Source organism: Cryptomeria japonica, chromosome 9, assembly GCF_030272615.1.
Source record: "Cryptomeria japonica chromosome 9, Sugi_1.0, whole genome shotgun sequence".
Lineage (NCBI taxonomy): Eukaryota > Viridiplantae > Streptophyta > Pinopsida > Cupressales > Cupressaceae > Cryptomeria > Cryptomeria japonica.
In genome coordinates this window covers 501,371,311-501,392,215 of record NC_081413.1, presented here as the reverse complement: position 1 = coordinate 501,392,215, position 20,905 = coordinate 501,371,311, and the positions used below count along the sequence as shown (strand labels likewise).

The window sequence follows — 20,905 nt, the reverse complement described above, 5'->3', positions numbered from 1 at the left end:
CTCTCTCTTCAAGGCGGACTTTTGGAGGCTCTCAAGAGGATGGACTATATATGAAATATAACATTTAAGTATTATACTTTAAGTTATATTTCATATATATTGTCAGGATGTTTGAGAGTGGTTTCGGACCTCTAGGACTAATAATGCAAAATCTAGTTTTTGGAGGGTTCTCCAATTTTCCAGACTTAGTCAAATTTCAGGATCAGGATGACATTCCAGACAGCCAAATTTCAGGACATTTGAGGATCAGGATGATTTTTTGAGCTGATTATCTTTTGAATGTGCCATGACCCCCTAAAATATAGGAACTTAGCTTTTTGGGTCAAAACTTGAAATTTTTGGATCGCAGTTGAAGTAGATCAGTGGTATCAGTGCAAACCCTAGGTCCCCATTCCGAAAAAGCAAAAAGCAGACATCCCTAAAAAATAGGGAAAACTTTCTAAAAATAGCCATATTGGGGATTGGGCTAAAAATGCCAAAAATGAAACTTCCTAAAAAATAGGAAAAAGCAAAAAACAAACTTTCTAAAAATAGAAAGTTGTCCAAATTCATCCAAATCAATTGCGATCTTCGTCCTTTGGCCTTTCTAAGCACTTTGGCGGTGTTCGTATTTTGGAATCACATGATTTGCAAAAACTAGTTTTCAATCGTCAGGACCTGAACTGCTCAAAACTGAAGCAGAAGGCCACAAGCACTAATGAAAACCCTAGGAAGTAGGAAAAGAGAGGGTCCCCATTTGCAATGGGGCGATGTGTGAAAAAGGTCACAATAGGTCCCATAAACTGATCAGTCTCGTGGACATCATTAAAATCTTTCATTCATTCAATCATAAGCAAACAGAGAGAAGGGACCTAAGAGGCAGATCCCAAAATCTGAGTGAATTTGATCAGACATCAAAGGGGTTTTATCAAGCATTGAAGCCAGTGTTGCAAGTCTAAACAAAGGCAAATTTCTGCCTAATTGTGGCAAATTCAAAATCAGACCTGAAACATAACAAATCAGACATGGAAATCAAGGATCAAATCACCATTTTACCATCACCTAGGATGCATACCAGGTTGAAGATGTTGAGAAATCTGTCTATATCTTGTATGTTTGACATCTTATTTGTCTATGTTGCAGAAATGATCAAGGAAAGGGATAAGGGACAAATTATAGACTGTGTTAGGGAGTTTGCCATTGCAAAGGAGGATTGTGGATTGATGAACGAGTGAAGGAGAAGGATATCCCACAACTACAAACATACAAGGAAGCTGCTCAAAGGGAAAAATTTCACAAGATTATACAAGGCAAGGAAGCAGATTGCTCCACATGATGAACACGCCAGCATTCATCAACATTGCAAGGGAGAGATAAAGGCTCATCATCATAAAGGGAAGGATTTCAGCATCTTCAAGGCAGGTGTAGAGATCAAGTAAAAGGAAGGAAGATATGACTATCTTGAATTTCCTCCAAAAATCGAAGAACTATTGCTAGTACAACGAGAGAGCAATGCAAGGACAAGTTCAAGACATCATAAGGAAGGAGTTACTACGTAAGAGAAAGAGGATGCAAAGGTGATCAAGACAAGAGACAGTTCTAGAAGAGTTAATCAAAGTTATAAGATAATGCAATTTGGGAGTATCTCCCATCATCATCTCATTCATCACTGCAGGTGCTTGGAAATGTTGAGTATCAAGAGATATGCCTAAATCACCTACATTTGTGATGAGTTACAAGGAACAAGATGAGGTGGCGCCTAGTCATCATCTATCAACCTAATCACTTTATCCCAAGTCAAGGCATCTAGATTCAATGTACTTGACTCATCCAACGAAGAGGATAACTACCACATGTGGAGGCACAAAGTTCAATGTACCTAACCTCATCATTCATTGGTCGACATTCAAGGGACATGTGTCCTATTTATTATAATTTTATCATTGGTCGAGCATTAAATGCTATGTAATGGGTGTAACAAACCCTAATTAGGGTTTCTATCTTTCAATCTTGGCCATTGATATTGATTTGATCCTGGCCATTCAATTGTATCGAGAGCACTATATAAGGCTCTGTTGGATGGTTGAATGGATCAAAATACTTAGAGGGGGGCTGAATCAGTATTCCCACAACAATAAAACTTTCCACTGATTTTAACCTTAGTAATTAATCTCATCAACATGAAACAACAAGCGCAGAATAAATGAAAAACATAATCACAAGATAGACACCAAATTTTTATACGTGGAAAACCCAAATGGGAAAAACCATGGAGAGGATTAGCTCTCAAGATGATATAACTAGTTATATGGTGTTTACAAAAGGAGTGGCTCACTCCCTGAGCACAAACGACTCACTGTCGGATTACAACATGGCTTACTGTTGGAATGCTCATTGCAATAGAAATAAGTGAAGTGAAGAAAATTGCATCTCCAATGCATGAGGTCAGTTCCAAGATAAGCTCAGATATCAAAACAACTTACAGTAGATCCGGTGAGGGATCTCCATAATACTGTCTCCAACCTACCAACACAACTGCTTGCAACAAATCCGGTAAGGGATTACTGCAACACTACCTTCAATCTGTCAAACCAATTGCTTGCAGCTGATTCGGTAAGGGATTACCGCAACACTGTCCACTTGCTTGCACTTTCCACACCTACACACACATCACACTTCTGCTACTCACATACCTTTCACTCTCTTCTCTTGTTCACATGCCACATGCACATACTCACACTCACACACCTTCCATACTTCCACATTCATTCATATATATACCGGTAAGCACATATACCAAGATAATATGTCAGCCAAGCACAAAAGATTTATACAAATAATGCATTGCTCGAATCAACATGCTACTCAAATATGCCTTGACCAAAACAGAATAACAAAGGTTTGCTAGACCCATAGACACGGACCCACAAACACAAATTCCAAAAAAAAACTTCCATCTTCAAGATATGAATGCCACAGATTTCGGAGCATAGGGTTCATAGATCATATTGCAATACTAACATTCGGGTAACAATTCAAGTGTCACAACTAATACCAACACTTAATACAAAAGGAAAGCTCAACCATGATTAGCAAAACACTAGATTCCGAAAAAGGATCTTCCGAAAACTACTCCTGTAAATCATACATACCTCGCTGCTTAATATCACATACATACCTATCTTCCACTGTTACATACATACCTGTCTTCCACTCTTGCTCAATATGCTACATCCGGTCCTAGCCGAATCATAGGGTTTGACATCAATGACAACATTCACACAAATCTAACATGCTCTACTTCCTCATTTGTAGAAGTTAATAGTGAATAGTTACCAGGTAGATTCTTAGCAGATAGCTAGAGTAGAGTAGGAGAAAAGGAGATTGTTGCCAAGACTTTGTTGCAAGAAGCATATTATTTTCATTGAATATATGGTGAATTTCATGTGTTGATTCAACATTTGCATGGTCTCTAGTTCTCATTTATTTTCATGTTGATTAGATGGGTGGAAGCTATTGTGGATGATTAATGGTGAAATTCGCATGTTCATACTACTAGTATTTCACTGATTGTGAAGTATCTTGTGTAGTCAACTGAACTCCTTTAGCCAAACTTAACTTCGATTGCTACTCACCCATTGATATGCATCCTCTTGATGGTGTCTATGTCATTTGTGGTGATTTGAATATCATAAGATAACCTTAGAAGATCGCACTAGCTTTGTGGAGTTGTTGCTTTGCATGGCAAAGCAAAGTCCAGTAGAATTTCACTAAGTCATTCATAGTCTTGTGCATTCCTAGGATTAGACTAGCTTTCTAAACCCTCATTCTTTTTATCCTTTTTTCAAGTCAAGTAAAATTCTATGTTCCAGCAGCATGCAAACATTTGAGTTCAATGTAAATCCCCCTTGTGATTCTAGCAAAATCACATCAACACATTGAGCCTAACTATGTATAAAGTCAAGACCCGACTATTGGAACCTTGGAGTCGTCTTGTTTGATCACATAGTTTAGCATCCGAGAGGATTTTGTTCAAGAGAGGATAGAATAGTTAGTATTTTATTCTATGTTGCATGATGTCATAAAAAACACATCAACAAGTAGTTTTGAGTGTTGCAGAAGTTTAAGGCATCTTTCAAGCCGTGGATTTGCTTCTTTAATTGTATTTTCAGTTATTTAATCAAAGAAACCATAGTTGTGAAGTTTGGAGAATTTTCTCGGAAGTTGATGTAGTTTACAATGTGTGTTTGGCTTCATTTTTGCTCTCTATTTTGAGTGTAGTTGCAACAGATTGTATGGACTGATTTTAGAAGGAAATTTTAAATTGAATATGTATTCTCCATTACAAATTTGTATACAAACATTATATTTCAGGTTGAGAAGTTATTGGCAAAATTGGGTTAATCTCTTCTAGCTCCAATTGCATTGTTTCGGTGAAGTTGTTGTTGAATCAATTTATTCCAAAAGAGAAGTTTGCAAATCCGGTTTAAATATATATTACACGGGACAAAACAAACGACATCTTTAGTGCACACGAGTGCCATATTGTTGACAAGGAGTCCAAGAAAAGTAAAGCCATTGCACTTGGCATAGAAAATCATGGTTTGTATTGGCTTGTTGACATTGGTTAGGCTCAAGAGCATGCATTGGCTGCAAAGAGTTCATCTGCAATCAATACTCTTTGGCATTAGTATTATGGGCATCTCAACCTTACTTATCTCTCTCAGTTGGCTTGATAGAATATGGTTGATGGGCTACCTAAGATCTAGCAACATATACAGGGTGTTTGTGGAGCTTTCCAGGTAGGGGAGCAGCACAAAATCCATTTTCCGTAGCACAGGCTTGGAGAGCTTAGAAGGCCCTTCACTGGTTCATGCAAATGCATGTGAACCAATAAATATTGCATCAGTCATCGGTTCTAGGTATTTTCTTTTGTTTGTAGATGATTACAGTAGGAAAATGTGGGTGTTTTTCCGAAAAGCAAAATCAAAAGTGTTTAATGAATTTTAGAAGTTCAAGTCATTAGTAGAAAAAGAGTTTGGTTATTCAATAATCACTCTTAGGTCAAATAATGGGGGTGAATTCTATTCCAACAAGTTCATTGACTTATATGCTAAACATGGTATTGAACGCCAATTTACAACACCTGATACTCAATAGAATGGCATAGTTGAGAGGAGGAACCATACAATTACAGAGATTGCTTCCGGCATGTTGGAGAACCAAAGTGTTCCCAAGAATTTTTGGGCAAAGGTGGTTTATACTGTAGCATACCTTCTCAATAGGTCTCTGTCACAGGTAGTGACATAGAAGGTCATAGAGGAAGCATGGTCTAGGAGGAAACCAAGAGTCGTCCATCTTAAGGTTTTTGGTTTTACTGCATATGTCTAGATTCTAGATACCAAGAGAACCAAACTTGATTCCAAGAGTTAGAAGTTGATAATCATAGGGTACAGTGACAATCATAAAGCCTATAGGGTGATTGACACGGACACTGACCATTTGACATTGAGCAAGGATGTGGTGATTGATAAAGAAGTTGGGCATTTTTCAGCTCTCTTTTGACATCAAGAGTTCAATATATCAGCCTTTGAAGGCTAAAGACTTTGTTTAGCTTCCAATAGCTACACTTGAAGGGGGCACTTTTGATGATTCTAAACATTTGGAATATCCCAAATAGGTACTAGTACCTTTACCAAAAGAGTTCTTCAGGAGCACTTGGATCAGCATCTAGATGATATAATACTAGGCAACCCAAGTCATGATGTGAAATAAACCAACTTATGCAGATTTGCAATTCTTAATAGCCAATAAATTCTCAATAGTATTCTCTGAGTTAGAAAGGAAATATTATGCAACTTAGAATCTATTTCTCGTATTAATAAGAATGAACCAACACATAATTACTTAATAGCTTCAAAATATTGTCTTAGTTGATATTCACTAGTTTAGTCCATAAACATCTAAGCTCATCTATGCAATATCAGGTACTCGTGATATACTGAGATAATTAAATTTCTTACATCAAACATCCTATTCCATCAGCATACATACATGACATTAGGAAGTTAGAATTATAAAAGCGCCTCTCAAGTGTATAATCGACCTTTGTGAAGGCAAAGATGAATGCCCTCAATCTTCCACACATCTTGCCTTTGACTGGTAGTAATGAAGTTGATGAATAGATCAGATGCTTGTGTTTAAAGGCGCAAGCATTTATGGCTATCTTGTGCAACTTGCCTTCCACTTGATCCATTCTAGAATATTAAGCAATTTTCCTCCAACATTATCGTAGGTCCTTGATACTTAAAACCTGCTTCTAGCCTCCTCCTCAATGCATCAGAGTTGTGTAGTGGTCTTGCTAAAGACTACAAATAAGGCAATGTTGGGTAGTATGGCAAGGATTTCATCTTGCTAGTCATGGAACTCCTCAGATTGGCGTTTTGAGTCGTTTCCTACATTCGTTTGATGCTTTCTACAAATAAACTCATTGATGATCTACCTTCTTCCCTTGAACTCATATTAATACTTGACTTACATAGGTTGGCTGGGCAGAGGAAGTCGACTCACAAACAGTTTGCACTAGTCAGCTCAAGCTTTATTTAAATCTATTTAATAATTATCATTTAATAACAATCACCACAGTTTGGCCCCTTCCAAGTATTTGGTAATTTTTATTTTAGTATTGGTGTTGGCTGACCTAACCACCAATCAAGGACATTATAGTCCTCCCATCCCAAGTGCTTATCTTAAGAAATTCACACTTGCATGCCAAGCTAAATGTCAAGATCCCATATCAACCTTGGAATCATTGCTCCACCAATCTGCTACGCTAATCTAAGATAAACATTTCTCTTCCAAACTAGATCACTGATTTTATCGATCTTGGAATAGTGGAGTGTGAATGTTTCTTGGCCCACCTCCATGCAGTTAGAGTGCATGATTATAGGGTTTTCTAGATAAACCTACCATTCTTCTTCATGGCCCTCAATCTCACACAAACCCATCATCACATCATTGTGCATTATATTGCATGGATCAATCATTCTCATATACTGTGAATTATCACTACCAAATGCAATTATATCCATACCTAAAGTTTGGGTTGATGTTGCCTGGAAAATACTATCTCCTGCCATTATGGAGTCCTCCAATTTTACATCGTGAGATTTTGACCTTTCTTTCTACTCCACTATCACTTCTTCCTTGACCTCCTCTTGTGCTCCTGTACTCTTCATCATTTCAGGTTCCACTTTTGCTGCTGCTGAATTTTTCTCTTCCGTTCTCACTCGTCTTATGTTGTCATAAAGTTCCCTTTCTCTTGGGTTTATCTAATCTAGATATTTGTAATATCCAATTACTTTTTTTTTTTTAACACAACAAGATTCACCCGTTAAGGTTAGAATAATCAAACCTGTGCAGAAAGGAAATGCTGAAAGTAACCCTTTCACTTTTTGATCACCACAAGCCCTGTATGGGAGGGTGAGAGCGTACGGTGTCAAGGGGATCGTTAGCTCAAATAATTGTTGGAAATGAAATCTCAAATACAATACAGGGCCGCAAGCCAACCCCTTCCGCTTATCCAGTGGGTGTAAGAACTTCTACAACAATATGGCGGTGCAACCAACCAATTAGAAGATTACAAACTGAAAGAACAACAATCACTCGATCGCTTATGCAGCGGGAGGACTAGAAATGAAATAGCAATCAACTCCACCGCTTATTCAGTGAGAGAACTGAAAATGAGATTAAAAATCAGCTCTATTGCTTATGCAACGGGAGGACAGTATTACAATATTCAAAGTAAGCGGCAAAGCCAGCCTCTTCCACTTATGCAGTGGGACTAAGAGCAATAATCCAATTAGATAGCTGCTAGTACTACTAACTAGCTTTACAATGCACAATATGGATTACAAATTAAGAGAAATCACTATCCAAAGATAGGGGGCAAGGCCAGCCTCTTCCACTTTGCAATGGGTCTAAGAAAGATCAATAGAAATTGTTGTTAGTACTACTACCAGCATTAAAATATGAATCATAGAAGATAAGAAGGAAGAACCAACAGCTGCAAACAATTACCAAGATTTTTCTCTCCACGCCAATGATCCACACACCCTAAAAACCAGCTCCACACAAGAAAGACACTCCAAAATCAGAAATCTATAAATCTGATATACTCCTAGCACGCTGAAAACACACAGACTAGCAACACCAAATCCCACTAAAACACTCACAACTCGCTCAATTCTTAACCAAATGACATGAAACTAAAAGAATAAGATCACTAGGAGGTAGGCGATCAATCCTAAGACAATAAAACATGGCAAACTGACCCCGATAATTTATGCACACATCCCAAAGCACTCAGCCACATGGTATGACCAGCTAGGGTACGATTTTGCAAAAATAAAATCCAAAACACCATTTTAGACTATACAAACTCACAAAATGAATCACCCAAACCAAAAAGAGAGATAGAAGAAATACCCAGAACGAGGAGAATGACACACTGAGACCTGCGACCAATAATCTACTTCAACACACTCCACGACCAACAACAAGAACACTCTGAAACCACACAAATTTTCACCAACGTTGAGCCCAATCTGCTCCTCTGGATGAGAAACAATCATACATTCAGCTAGGTGCTATCTTTCAAGCACGAAACTGAGGCACTAGGAGCTATGCATCCCTCGAAGTAAGAGTCTGACGGCATTTCGACAACACTTCGTTAATATAACAAGATTGGATACCCAAAACAAGAGCGCAACACTCTTTTTTATAGCTTTTGAAGCTCCAAATTCAAATTCAAATTCATCCCAAATGGATGCCAAATCCAAATGCACATTCAATTCTCTCAAATTTGTAATTTGCATTTCATTTCTTTTTTCTCCAAGTCGACCTTCTCATAGAAGCAAATATACTTTATAAAAATGACAATAAAATCACAATGTGGCATCCAAGGTAGATAAGTGAAATATATTATAAAATTAACTTATTTTCCATAAGGCGTCCATCTTGCCTTATTAATATTTCACTTTATAAAGTATTTTTCCCCAACAATAAATCGCCCAAGGAATAATAATATTTTATTTGGCAACAAATACATTATTCCCTCAAATGGATGGCAACTTTAGCCAATGCTAAAATAACACTAAGTATAAACCTTTTTAATGAGAATTTCCTCCAAAGGCGTCCAACCATAAGTTATAAAATTGAACTGCATTTTGGCACCCCATTATGAAGGTAAAATATTTTGCCAAATAGACGGGATAAAAATATCATTTCTCCTCTCCAAATCGTCCAAGTCTAAATAAAATAAATATAAGGCTTAACCATTAAAATATACCTTCAATTACTGACAACTGCCAATGTTGAGCCGAGGCCAAAGTACTGAACTGCATTGCTAAAAATAGCCATTTGAGCTAGAACACAGGAACCTGCCAAAAATAGAACTAAATCTCTGGATCGTCATGCCAAGTTGGACTGCCATAAATAGCCTGTACTACACTGGCTCAACCCAAAACCCTAAAAATAGTACTTACTAAAAATAGTAAGTGTCTCCAAACTCCATTAGGGCACAAACCGAGAAGCAACTGTCACTTACTAAAAATAGCACTTACTAAAAATAGCATACTACTAAAAATAGTAAGTGTGTCCAAATGCAATTTAACCACATATTGAGCAACCATCACAACTTACTAAAAATAGTAAGTCCGAAATTTTTTTCAGATTTGTTTGCATGTCACACCATCATGAAGCTCTCATAAAACCCAAAAAAACCCAGAGAAATAAGTTGCCTTCGCCTCCACTTACTAAAAATAGTAAGTTTGCCAAACATCCCTGCTTGCTATGCATGTACCATCATTGTGAAGCTTTCTGAAAACCCAAAAGGAATCTAGAATCAAAACTGTAAAAATCCAACATGCAAGCCACCAGAATTGCCAAAACATCCTCCTATAAAATAGGAAACCCTAATTCTGCCTTTGACTGACCAACGGGTCTCGGAATTGGCCAACAGTCCTAAAAACAAACTAGAGCAAAATAGGGGATATTACAATATTCCAAATAATCATCAAAACAAAATATAGATTTAATTTGATCAGGCAACCCTTATTTTCTTCAAATATTTTGATGGATTCAAATGTGTACCTCTTATGATCCCATTGCTCCAATTTGACACTCTCCTTGCAAGGTTGCTTCCCACATCTTCTTCTCCTTCGCCTATATGTTTGAAGCTCAAAATATTCATTTAAGGTCAGATCTTGTCAAATAGTTGTGCATAAGTTCAAATATTTGTCATGACATCTTGCCACTTCTTTAGCAGGTTCTTCTGGTTGTTGTAATGGCATTAGACCCAAATTGTCTTTTTATGAAGCTGCAAAAACTCCTCACAGGCTGGCAGGAAGGTGACTCTGATGCCACTGATATAAACTAGCTTATGTAGATTTGCAATTCTTAATAGCAAATGAATTCTTAGTAGTATTCTTCAAGTTAAAAAGGAAAAATTTTGCAACTTAGAATCTATTTCTTAGATTAATAACAATGAAGCAACATAGAATCAATTAACAGTTTTAGAAAGTCCTCTTAATTGATATTCACCAGTTTAGTCCATAAACGTCTAGGCATATCTATGCAACATCAAGTATTCATGATATATTGAGATAATCAAAATTCTTACATCAAATAGCTTATTCCATTGGCATACATACATGACATTAGGAGGTTAGAATTGTAAAAGTGTCGCTCAGGTGTATAATCGACCTCTTTCAAGGCAGAGATGAATGGCCTCAATCTTTTGCACACCATGCCCTTGACCAATAGTAATGAAGTTGATGAATAGATCAAATGCTTGCATTAAAAGGTGCACGCATTTATGGCTATCTTGTGCAACTCACCTTCCACTTGATCCAATCTAGAATGTTAAGCGATTTTCCTCCAACATTATCGCATGGCCTTGATACTTCAAAACCTTCCTGTAGCCTCCTCAATGCATCAAAGTTTTACTCAGGATTACGAATAAGGTAGTGTTGGATAGTATGACAAGGTTCTAGAATTTCTTAGATTGGCGTTTGTGTTGTTGCCTGCATTCGTTTAATGCTTTTAACAAATAATCTCATTGATGATCTACCTTCTTCCCTTAGACTCGTATTAATACTTGAATTACATAGGTTAGCCAGGCAAAGGAAATTGACTCAAATGGTTTGCACTCCTTGGCCCAAGCTTTATTTAAATTGATTTAATAATTATTATTGAATAACAATTTGGTCCCTTCCAATTATATAATAATTTTTTTTTTCTAATTTATTTATATAATTATTGGTGCTAGCCAACCCAACCACCAATTGGGGATATCACATGATGACCACTCTGATTTGAATGGAGAAGATTCTTCAAAGATACCTAAGTTGTGGGAAAAACTCATTGGTGATGTTTGGGATGATGAGATGATCAAGGGTATATCATCCAAAGGCAAGAGCAAGCCAAACACAATTAACTTTGCTCTTATGGCTAACATTTAGAGTGTTTATGGACCCCAAGATTTTGTAGAGGTGATAGGTAGACCTAAGTGGTAAACAAACATGAAAGCCAAACATCAAAGTCTTATGAAGAATAAGACTTTGGGTTCTTTCAAATCTTCCACCAAGGAAGAAATACACTGGTTGCAAATGGGTGTACAAAGTCAAGTACAAATCTGATGGTACGTTTGATGAGTACAAAGCATGATTGGTGGCTAAAGGATTCTTGTAGAGAGAAGGTATTGATTATGAGGAGATCTTTGCTCCTACAACAAAAATGAGCACCATTCGATTGGTTTTGGCCATGGCAGCACAATTTGGCTGGAAAGTCCATCAAATAGACGTAAAGAGTGCCTTCCTCAATGGTGACTTAAAGGGAGAAGTGTACATGACTCAACCTCAAGGATTTCAAGTTGAAGGAAAGGAGGATTAGGTTTGCAAACTAACAAAGGCTCTTTATGACCCGAAATAGGCACCCAGGGCATCGTACATAAAGATTGACAAGTTTTTTGATGAATGGGGGTTTCAGAGAAGTCCTTCATATCCTAACCTATACATTAAAAGCGTAGGCAATGACATCATCCTTCTAGTCATTTATGTGGATGATATCATCATAACAAGTAGTGAGGCACATTTGATTGAGAAAATCAAATGAAATTCGAGCAAAGCTTTTGACATGACATACTTAGGCCTCCTACATTATTGCCTAGGTGTAGAGGTTTGGCAAACTAGTGGTGGCATTTTCATTTCTCAGTCTAAATATGCTAGGAGTTTGCTCAACAAGTTCAAAATGAAAGATTGTAAGATCTCGTAACACTGAGAAGGGGGGGTGAATCAGTGTTTTGCCTGATAGAGTAATTTTAACCTTATTAACAAATCCACTTATTAACTGGTATGCATAAAATAAAATAACAAGTAATTTCAATGCAACCACATGAATCAACACCATAACACAAATATTTATACGTGGAAAACCTCAAAGAGGAAAAACCACGGTGGGATTGATGACCCACAATATCTATCCACTGGCCAAATGAATAAATATTACAAGAGGGGCTTGCACATGCAGGAAGGCACACTGCCTAGAGCACACTGCTCATCACAAAAGGAGTCTCACTGACTACAGATCCAAATATTGGATTACAAACAAAATTGAACTCAAAATGTGCATCTGCTATGCTGGATGATTTCCGGTTAAAGCACTATCTGTACCCGTTAAACTGTAACCTCCCTTACCGGTATCTTAGATCGCTTCCCAATTCCCTAGACCAATAATCAAGACCGATTGTGGATCTTTACATTCGCATTCTATCGATCAAGATAACATCACAAAACCTTTCGCGTCACTTATCTCCCATATATCTACATCATTATTAAATGACCTAACCTGGATTGACTTATATACCCATTTACATAAAAAACACAAATGCCTTATGTCGGCTTACAAACATATCAGAAAAGATAAGACACATGTCGGCCCAGATAAAATATAAACATAAAACAATATGACCGTTGCTGCTTCCACGCTTGCTGAATCAATCTCCTATGTTGGCCTTAGAATACCGGTTCCAAGTTTGCCGGTTCCCTGAATGCCGGTTACCTTGATTGCCGGATCTCCCATGAAGTGTGTTGGCATCAATGGCAACACTTATAATCGGGATGAGTGTCAATTGCCAACAGTCTACACCTATGGAGAAATAGCTCAAGCTTTCAGCTAAAACAGACTTAAAGGTGATCAACGACTCAACATTTAGGCAACTAGTGGGTATCCTTATCTATCTTACAACCACTAGACTTGACTTTAGCTATGTTGTGAGTTACATTTCCAGATTCATGATAGCACCTAAGCTAGAAATTGGGTTGCGGCAAAGAGGGTGTTGAGATATGTGAAAAGGACACTTGACTTGCATTTTGTATAGAAGAGGCAATGGTTCTAGGTTGGTTGGGTTTGTAAATTTAGATTGGGCAGGTTTGATTGATGACAGGTGTAATATAGTGGAAATGGGGTTCATAGTCTAAACATGCAACCTAGGAATCAAACCCATTCACATCAACATACATTAAAGAATAACCAATAGGCCCAACTTTAGATCTTTGGGAGAGCTGGGCACTTTGATTGGTTATTCTCTTTTGTGATTTGATATGATTGGATAAGATAGAATGAGAAATGATGCAAGAATTAGGGATTTTGACAAAAAACAACATAAACAGGAAGATACAAAACTGTAAATCAAAAGAGAAGCTCAAATATGGAAATGGGATACAAAGAACCTGTGTTTGTAATCTGGGCTCAAAATGGTCGAACATTGGAGCTAAGCGCCATAATCGAGAGGGTGTTTTCGTTAGCTCAGGGGCACAAAATTTGGATCAGAATACTCAATAGACCTTCCTCCCATAATTTTTGCCAAAAAGCTTTGGACACTGTTACACTTGTAAGAGTGTCCAGGGTTTTTCGCCTATTCTGAATCTAAAATTGTGTATCTCTATCTACATTCTCTTCCGTCGAATTTGTCACCTACACAGAAAAGAGGGAAAAGGTGTTGGGTTGTATAGGGGCTTGCTTGAGTCAAACCTCTAGTAGGTGTTAACCTCCACTACAACAATGCTGATTAGGAAAACATAGCTTACTCTTGCAAGGCATAGGCTAAATCTGAAGTAAAATGCTGAAATTGATAAGATTATTCCTCAGACTTGATAATGTTTGTGATGCAATGCTCTTTGGATAGGACCCTCAAGGGTTGATGCAATAACATGACATGACAGGGCAAGATCAATCATGAAAACACACTTGTATGAAGATTGTTGTAACTTGTTTCTTCATAATGCTCAAATTTGAAGATATTCACTCATAATACTTGCTCTAAGAATTGATCAGAATGTAGGTAGTAGGGTGAAAATGAATAAGCAAAGATGCTCTTATATAGGGGTTCCCAAGGTAGTTCATAAATTAGGCAGACTTCCAATGGTCATAATCAAGTATCTAGATTAGATAACAACTGTCAGGAACTGGCACACCGACAAATTTAAATTTGGGCCTATTTCAAAGGGACTATGGCACCTAGCGCCCTAGTACACCTATATTGGGGTGGAAAAGAGACAGGTGTGGAATTTACAGGTTAAAGGCACAAGATCTTATCACCTTATGAACACATGATGACAATTTGGCAATAAATGGGTCAAAAATAGGCTTGGGTATAGCTATGAGGGGGCACACTAAAGTAAGGGCCCAAAAAAGGAGTGAAATTGTAAGGGGTTACAATTTACAACAATACAACAAGAAGTCCACTTTTGGGTACGGTTTCAGTCTTGGTATGGGTGTAGTCACATGGACCAGTAAGAAGCAGCAATTAGTAGCTCTTTCCTTGACAGAAGAAGAGAATTGGGAAATAGTCAAAGCAACATGTGAGGCAGTATGGCTATAGAGGATTTTTTCAGACATGCAAATGTCTCAAGTAGGTCTTCATCCTTGTTTTGTGATAATCAAGGGGTGCTAAAGTTGGCCAAGAATCTAGTCTTCCACAAGCTTACAAAACATGTGGAGCTTCATTGTCATTTCATACGGCAACTTGTTTAAGATGGATCAACAATGTTACAGTATGTTCCAATCGAGTACCAGACCATGGACATTCTTACTAAGTCTTTGAGTCTTGACAAATTTGTAAAATTTTGGGATAAGCTTGGTGTAGTTGACAAATTGACCATTAAGGGACTATTAAAATTATATAGTAATATTTAGTTATAATGATCAAATAAGTTGTTAGGATAGATTTAGGAACATTTTGTATTCTTTTAGTTTTTTTTGTTGTTGCTTTTCTTAGTTGTCGATCTTATCCTCATGGGATAAATCATTTGTAACTCTTATTTAAGGAGAATTTCACTCCTTTGTTAAGATTGAATATCTTGGTAATCATTCTCTGTCATTACTTTTTGTAATAGAAAAACAAATGTCAAAATGACAAAGTCAAAAACTATAGTGATAGAAAGTATGAGGTTACCTCTATTCAACATCTGTCGACACTACATCAAAATCAGAGTAAGACTATGAGTCATTGCCATTATGTGAGATTCCCTGATCTAATGGAGCTCCAACCAATCCCTCTTGTGTCTTCTCCTCATCAATCTAGGTGGCATCCTTCGGATTAAGACATCCCACTATAAAGCTGGAATTTGTCGTTATTTTGAAGTTTGATGATCTTGGATTTGCAAAGCATTATGCATGACCACCAACTTCTCTATTCATCCAGAAGTCAGCATATCCCTGTCAATAGAGTGAATGAAGTTGTATGTGGACCAATTCCTCTTTGTAGCAAAGGAACTAGCAACTTGTGAAAGGAAGCAAATAATGGGTATCCTTAACTCTAGTGTATCCTTGTTGTGCCATGTCTACCATCCAATAGGATCAATTTAAGCTAATGCAGCTCTATCTATATTTGCCTCTTGTTTGTTAAATGTTGAACCACAAAGATTAGTAAAAGTAATCCATTGTGTGCAATGTAAACTCAACTCCTCAATTGAGTACATCTTTCGAAGGGCCTTTATTAACCCTTTTCCCACCTCTTCGCCATCACAAGGAGGTGACCTACCAGCCTTTGGTGTAGACTATTTGGGATTTAGAGTAAAGGTTGCCATATGAAGCAGGGTGTTCATAGTGTTCCACCGTCACATCACAATAGGCTTAATATGTTACTCATATAATCTCAAATTAGGATCCATGTTACAAATTGCTTGCTTCATTCTTCAAGCATGCTATCAAATGTCTCATAAATTTCTCCATGACTAGGAGAGTTCGTATCAACATATCTAATGAATCTACAATAGATGGAATGAAGGAGCAAAGATATTTGACAAAAAATTGAAAAAAAAAAGTCGCAAAATTAGAATTAGAAACTTGTTAATAAAATCAGCAGTCAAATTATATAAATTTATTAATAAAATCAGCAAGTTATTAAAAATCAACAATTTCTTACCTCACAATGAACAATGAATCATCATTCTAACGCGCTTGCCTTTCACAATGTTTGTCGTAGACCATATACTTCACTCTGAGTTAACCATCATCAACTATAGAACCTCTTGCATCTCAAACATCCTCTTTAATGAAACAAAATAATTGGCATACCTTGTCTCCACAGGTTTGAGGAATTCTTTCTTTGAGAATGTTTGAAAGAGAGCAAGGTGTGGTTGTTGCAAATAAACATCTAAATATCTCTAGCTTCTGCCACCACCTATTGCACCTAATCTATCTTCCTTATGTCTTTCAATGAGTTATTCAATGCATGAACACATGGGTTCCAAAAGATGTATTTGTAAGCACCCTTGACCACCATGTTATCTGATTTGCACATGTGTACCAAATCGGCAGTCACCTATACAACATTTAAGGCCCAACCTTCTCTATGGCATCTCTCAAAACATAAAATTGGAATTTTGTGTCCTTTTGCTTCCCAAAACAATAAATAGCTCTAGGAAAATAAGAGCTAGCTAAACATGTGACTACCCATGTAAATCAAACTTTGTCTCATGTCCTCCATCACCAAACTCCCCTTGGAATATTCTTTGTCAAGGAAGGTAGTGCATAGTTTATGTTCTCTAAGGGGGTGAATGAGGAACCAACAAAAGCTACATCTTTGAACATTTGTTTAAAGTAAGGAGAGCATGCTACATGGAATGGGATGGCATGGGCATATAAAACTTTGGCAATGGAAGACTCTACCATATCTCATGCCTGCACATTGAATAAACGTGCAACTGTCCCCACCTTCTCGCTAGCAATAGTCTTCCTCTTTCCTCTTGTGGAAACATTGCAACTACCAGTATCACTACCAACCATAGAGGGCATGTGCATAGTTGATTGTGTGGATTGTGTTGGCATAGAAAACCCCTTAGACCTTGATTCTACCTCCATATGCAATCTATGAACCTCTACCTTTCATCCTCTATATCTTTACAAACCTTTATCCATTGTCCCTTATAGCTTAATAGATGACAATACACTCTTGTGTAGCTTCCTCTAAAATCTGTTTTACAATTATGACAACCACATTTTAGTACATTCCAATTTTACTTTTTTTATCTTTGTCGAGGAGTATCACAAATTGAAGAAGAGGTTTTTTGGAACTAAAGGGGCCTTTAACATAAGGTTTGAGAATCTCAATAGGGCAATCAAATGGATTTTGTTGCTGTCCCCCTTCACCCATAGCACTCCCACACTTTAAAGAACCTCAAGTGAGTTTGTAACTCTCACATTTTGATTTTCATTTCTTTCTTCCATCTCATCATGCCAAGTGCCAACTACTTTCATTGCTACTGCTCATGTTATTTTTTTTTGTGCAACAATATACAAGTGGAATTTGGAAACTGAAAATAGAAAAAATATTAAATAATCATATATTTCTTCCTTTAAACTTTGAAAAAAAGAAAAGATTCACTTACCTCTTTCACTTTTCATGCTACCTCACTGCTAACCAATGTTGGTTTTTCCAACTGCACCATCAAACCGTACTGGCTCACCTTTTAAACTTGGCTGCAATTTCTTTTTTTGCATGTAGAAATAAAGAAAAATTCAAAAAAAGAAATTAGATATGGAGGCCACCTTTTATTAGGTTGGGGATAAGAGGGATGTGGGGGCTCAAAAAACAACAAATAAAAAACATAATTTTAAAGCTGCGGGATTTTTTATATTTTTAAATGGCACTACTACCATAGAGGATGGTCGGCTGTTCCCAAGACGGTCAGGGGATGTTTGAGTGGTCCTTGGCATCCAACCATCACTACTCGTCTCCAGGTTTCTACATTTTTTTTTTAATAGGGGTGACTAGGAAACATCCTTGAGTTGTCTTCATGTCCTCGTGACATTCCTAGTACAAGTATGCCTTGAAAATTCCAAGGGATGTGTCTGTGGGGAACATACATTAAAATAAAAATCAGTGGCCAATTACCGGCGACCTAAGACTTTGTACGAGCATACATCCTTCTTGTATGAACTAGATGATATATCAAAAGTTGTATGCAAATGCCAATATGAGGTCCTAAACAAATGGCAACATGTAAAGGACAAATGTATATCTGATTAAATTTACATCTTACTCACAAATAAGCATAGACTGAAACCTACAGAACTAATGTTTTGCAATATGAATAAAACATAAAATAAAATAGCAAGAAGGTTAACTATATGTGCTGCTGAAAAAAGAGGTTATCTCTAAATATCATCTTTAATCTTGACCTCATGCAAACCCTTGGAATTTGTCCTGCTTGGAGCAATCTGAAATATTGCAGATGCATTTTCATTCGCAATATTATTGTGTTCAGTGGATGTGAAAGAGGACCTAATCACATTTATGAGCCCAATGTTGGCACTAAATATGTGATGCTCCATTAAATTAGTCTTAGTTGTGAATTAACTACCATTAAACAACTTAATTGTAGGATTAGCTAATATGTATGAAGACATCAGAAAGGAACAGGTAGAACTAGAGTGACCTGCTGTGGGTACTAAATATCATTGTTATTCCCCATTGCAAAATCTCTGCATAGTGGACATTTGCACACTATTTCAGATCTTTTCTCCCAGATTTGGATCACATGATAGCAAGAAATATGTAACTAGAATAGGAAATCTTGTATAAAACTAGTTACAAAAATATAAAATAGTGTTACTTGTTTTTTAAGGCTATAAAATGACTTGAGAAGACAACAAAGATATATCTAATGTGCCATGCCTTGTCTGATGTTAAAATCTAGATTTCTTTATATTTATTTGCAGTCATCACCTCATAAGAATATGGCAGGGAAAGTTTATTAATCATAGTGCAGTTTGTTTCCTCCCTAAAAGATTTTCCTGGCTAGCGTTAGGTTGTGAATCAAGTTTGTTTTTCCTTTTTCTCCCATGGAAGTCTCCAATAAGTTATGCAAAACAGATTTTGTTGAAGTAAATTCTCAGCTGATACTGTCATAAAACTTTGGTAGTATATTATTAGGACCGCAACTGATGTTCATATCATTTGATGATCAATCAGATTTAAAAGGCACTTCTCTAGAAGATAGCACCTCTACTTGTTTAGGAATCTCCTAATTACTAGTACCCAGACATATCAGCTTATATTTGAAACGTGTAATGCATTTTGAGTGGTAAATGTTCCAAAATCTCAGTTCCATTGGGGCATAAGAAGAGTGCTGTACTATTTCAAGATCATATCAGTGAACAACCTCTACCTCAGGATTTCATATGTGCATTTTATATTTTAATGTTATTTAATTTTCACCTGAAAGTTGAAACCTTTAGTGAGTTTTCTTATCTTTTGTCCTATTTAAATTGTTTTTCAGTTTTGTTTTTTTATTCCATTTGTATCTTCAAATATTTGTTCCTATACAATTGCAGTTCCTAGACATGTTTGTGGGTGTGTGAAGCTCTACTGAATCTAGCAAAATACTTTAAATACTAGAGTTTCAAAAAAATTGAACACATTTTGACTTGATTGTGAGTTGAATTGAAATTTGCAGGACCTATTCTTTGCACATTGTGCACTGCTGTGATCGATCTGGACCAAAAAATGTTATCAATTTACCGTGGGAATCCCAAGTTGGAGAAAGTTGTATATCTTTTTCCTCTTACGTAGGCACAAGGCATATACCGAATTATTTTGGCATCAATTCATGAAATAATATTATAAGCAGTGATTATTTCTGTGAACATTTGTAACAATCTTTAGGATTATAGAGTGGGGCTGAACAGTTGGGCACTTTGAGTAGAGTCCTTCATGTCTTTGTTTTGAATCCTGCCTATGCATGATGCATACCACCCAGAGGTCACTGTGGGGGACCGCCCTTTGATTAAGAGCACATATACTCAAGGTCGCTGGGCTACCTTTGATTTCTCTGTCTGCCGAAAAAAAAGAATGAAAAAACGACCTACTGAATTACAATTTGTTGTCTTATGGATGTATTTGAGGGACAATAAGCTAAATGGTGTTATGGCTGTTTAACATGTAGGTAGATTGGCAAGTATGGGTTTACGTCCAACCTTGGGTTACATGGAAACAAATCACGATGTGGACTTATACAAGGGGGATCTTATATGCAAAATTGGCGTTTGGTTTGGCCATCATCCATAAAAACAGCTTTTCCTTTTTTAATCTAAAATTTCATTTCCATTTGAGAATAATTTGGTATTGAATCCCTTAAATCATATGATATATAATTAATAATCATTGATAAAATAATAATAATATATCTACATAAATCAAGGTAGTTTATACATTAAAAAAACTGACAAAGAAGAAGACAAACAATCACGTCATGTTTCTCCAATCGCTGCTGTTTTTTATTCCTTTCCTGCATTCGTGATGACATATAAGCATTTCATTTCTGATCCTACAACTAGATTGAATGTAAATGTTGGCTTCTTG

The 20,905-nt window shown here is 36.8% G+C and overlaps 1 protein-coding gene across 2 annotated transcripts in view; it reads left to right on the top strand.

The window, feature by feature from the left end:
• Positions 1-20,597, top strand: part of LOC131039339 (uncharacterized) — a 100,062-nt gene extending 79,465 nt beyond the window's left edge. For both annotated transcript variants that reach the window (XM_057972049.2, XM_057972050.2), the window contains one exon: positions 20,001-20,597. In XM_057972049.2, the coding sequence (XP_057828032.2) occupies positions 20,001-20,116 (116 nt within the window). In that variant the 3' untranslated portion in view covers positions 20,117-20,597. The remainder of the gene's footprint in view (positions 1-20,000) is intronic.
• The last annotated feature ends 308 nt before the right edge of the window (positions 20,598-20,905 follow it).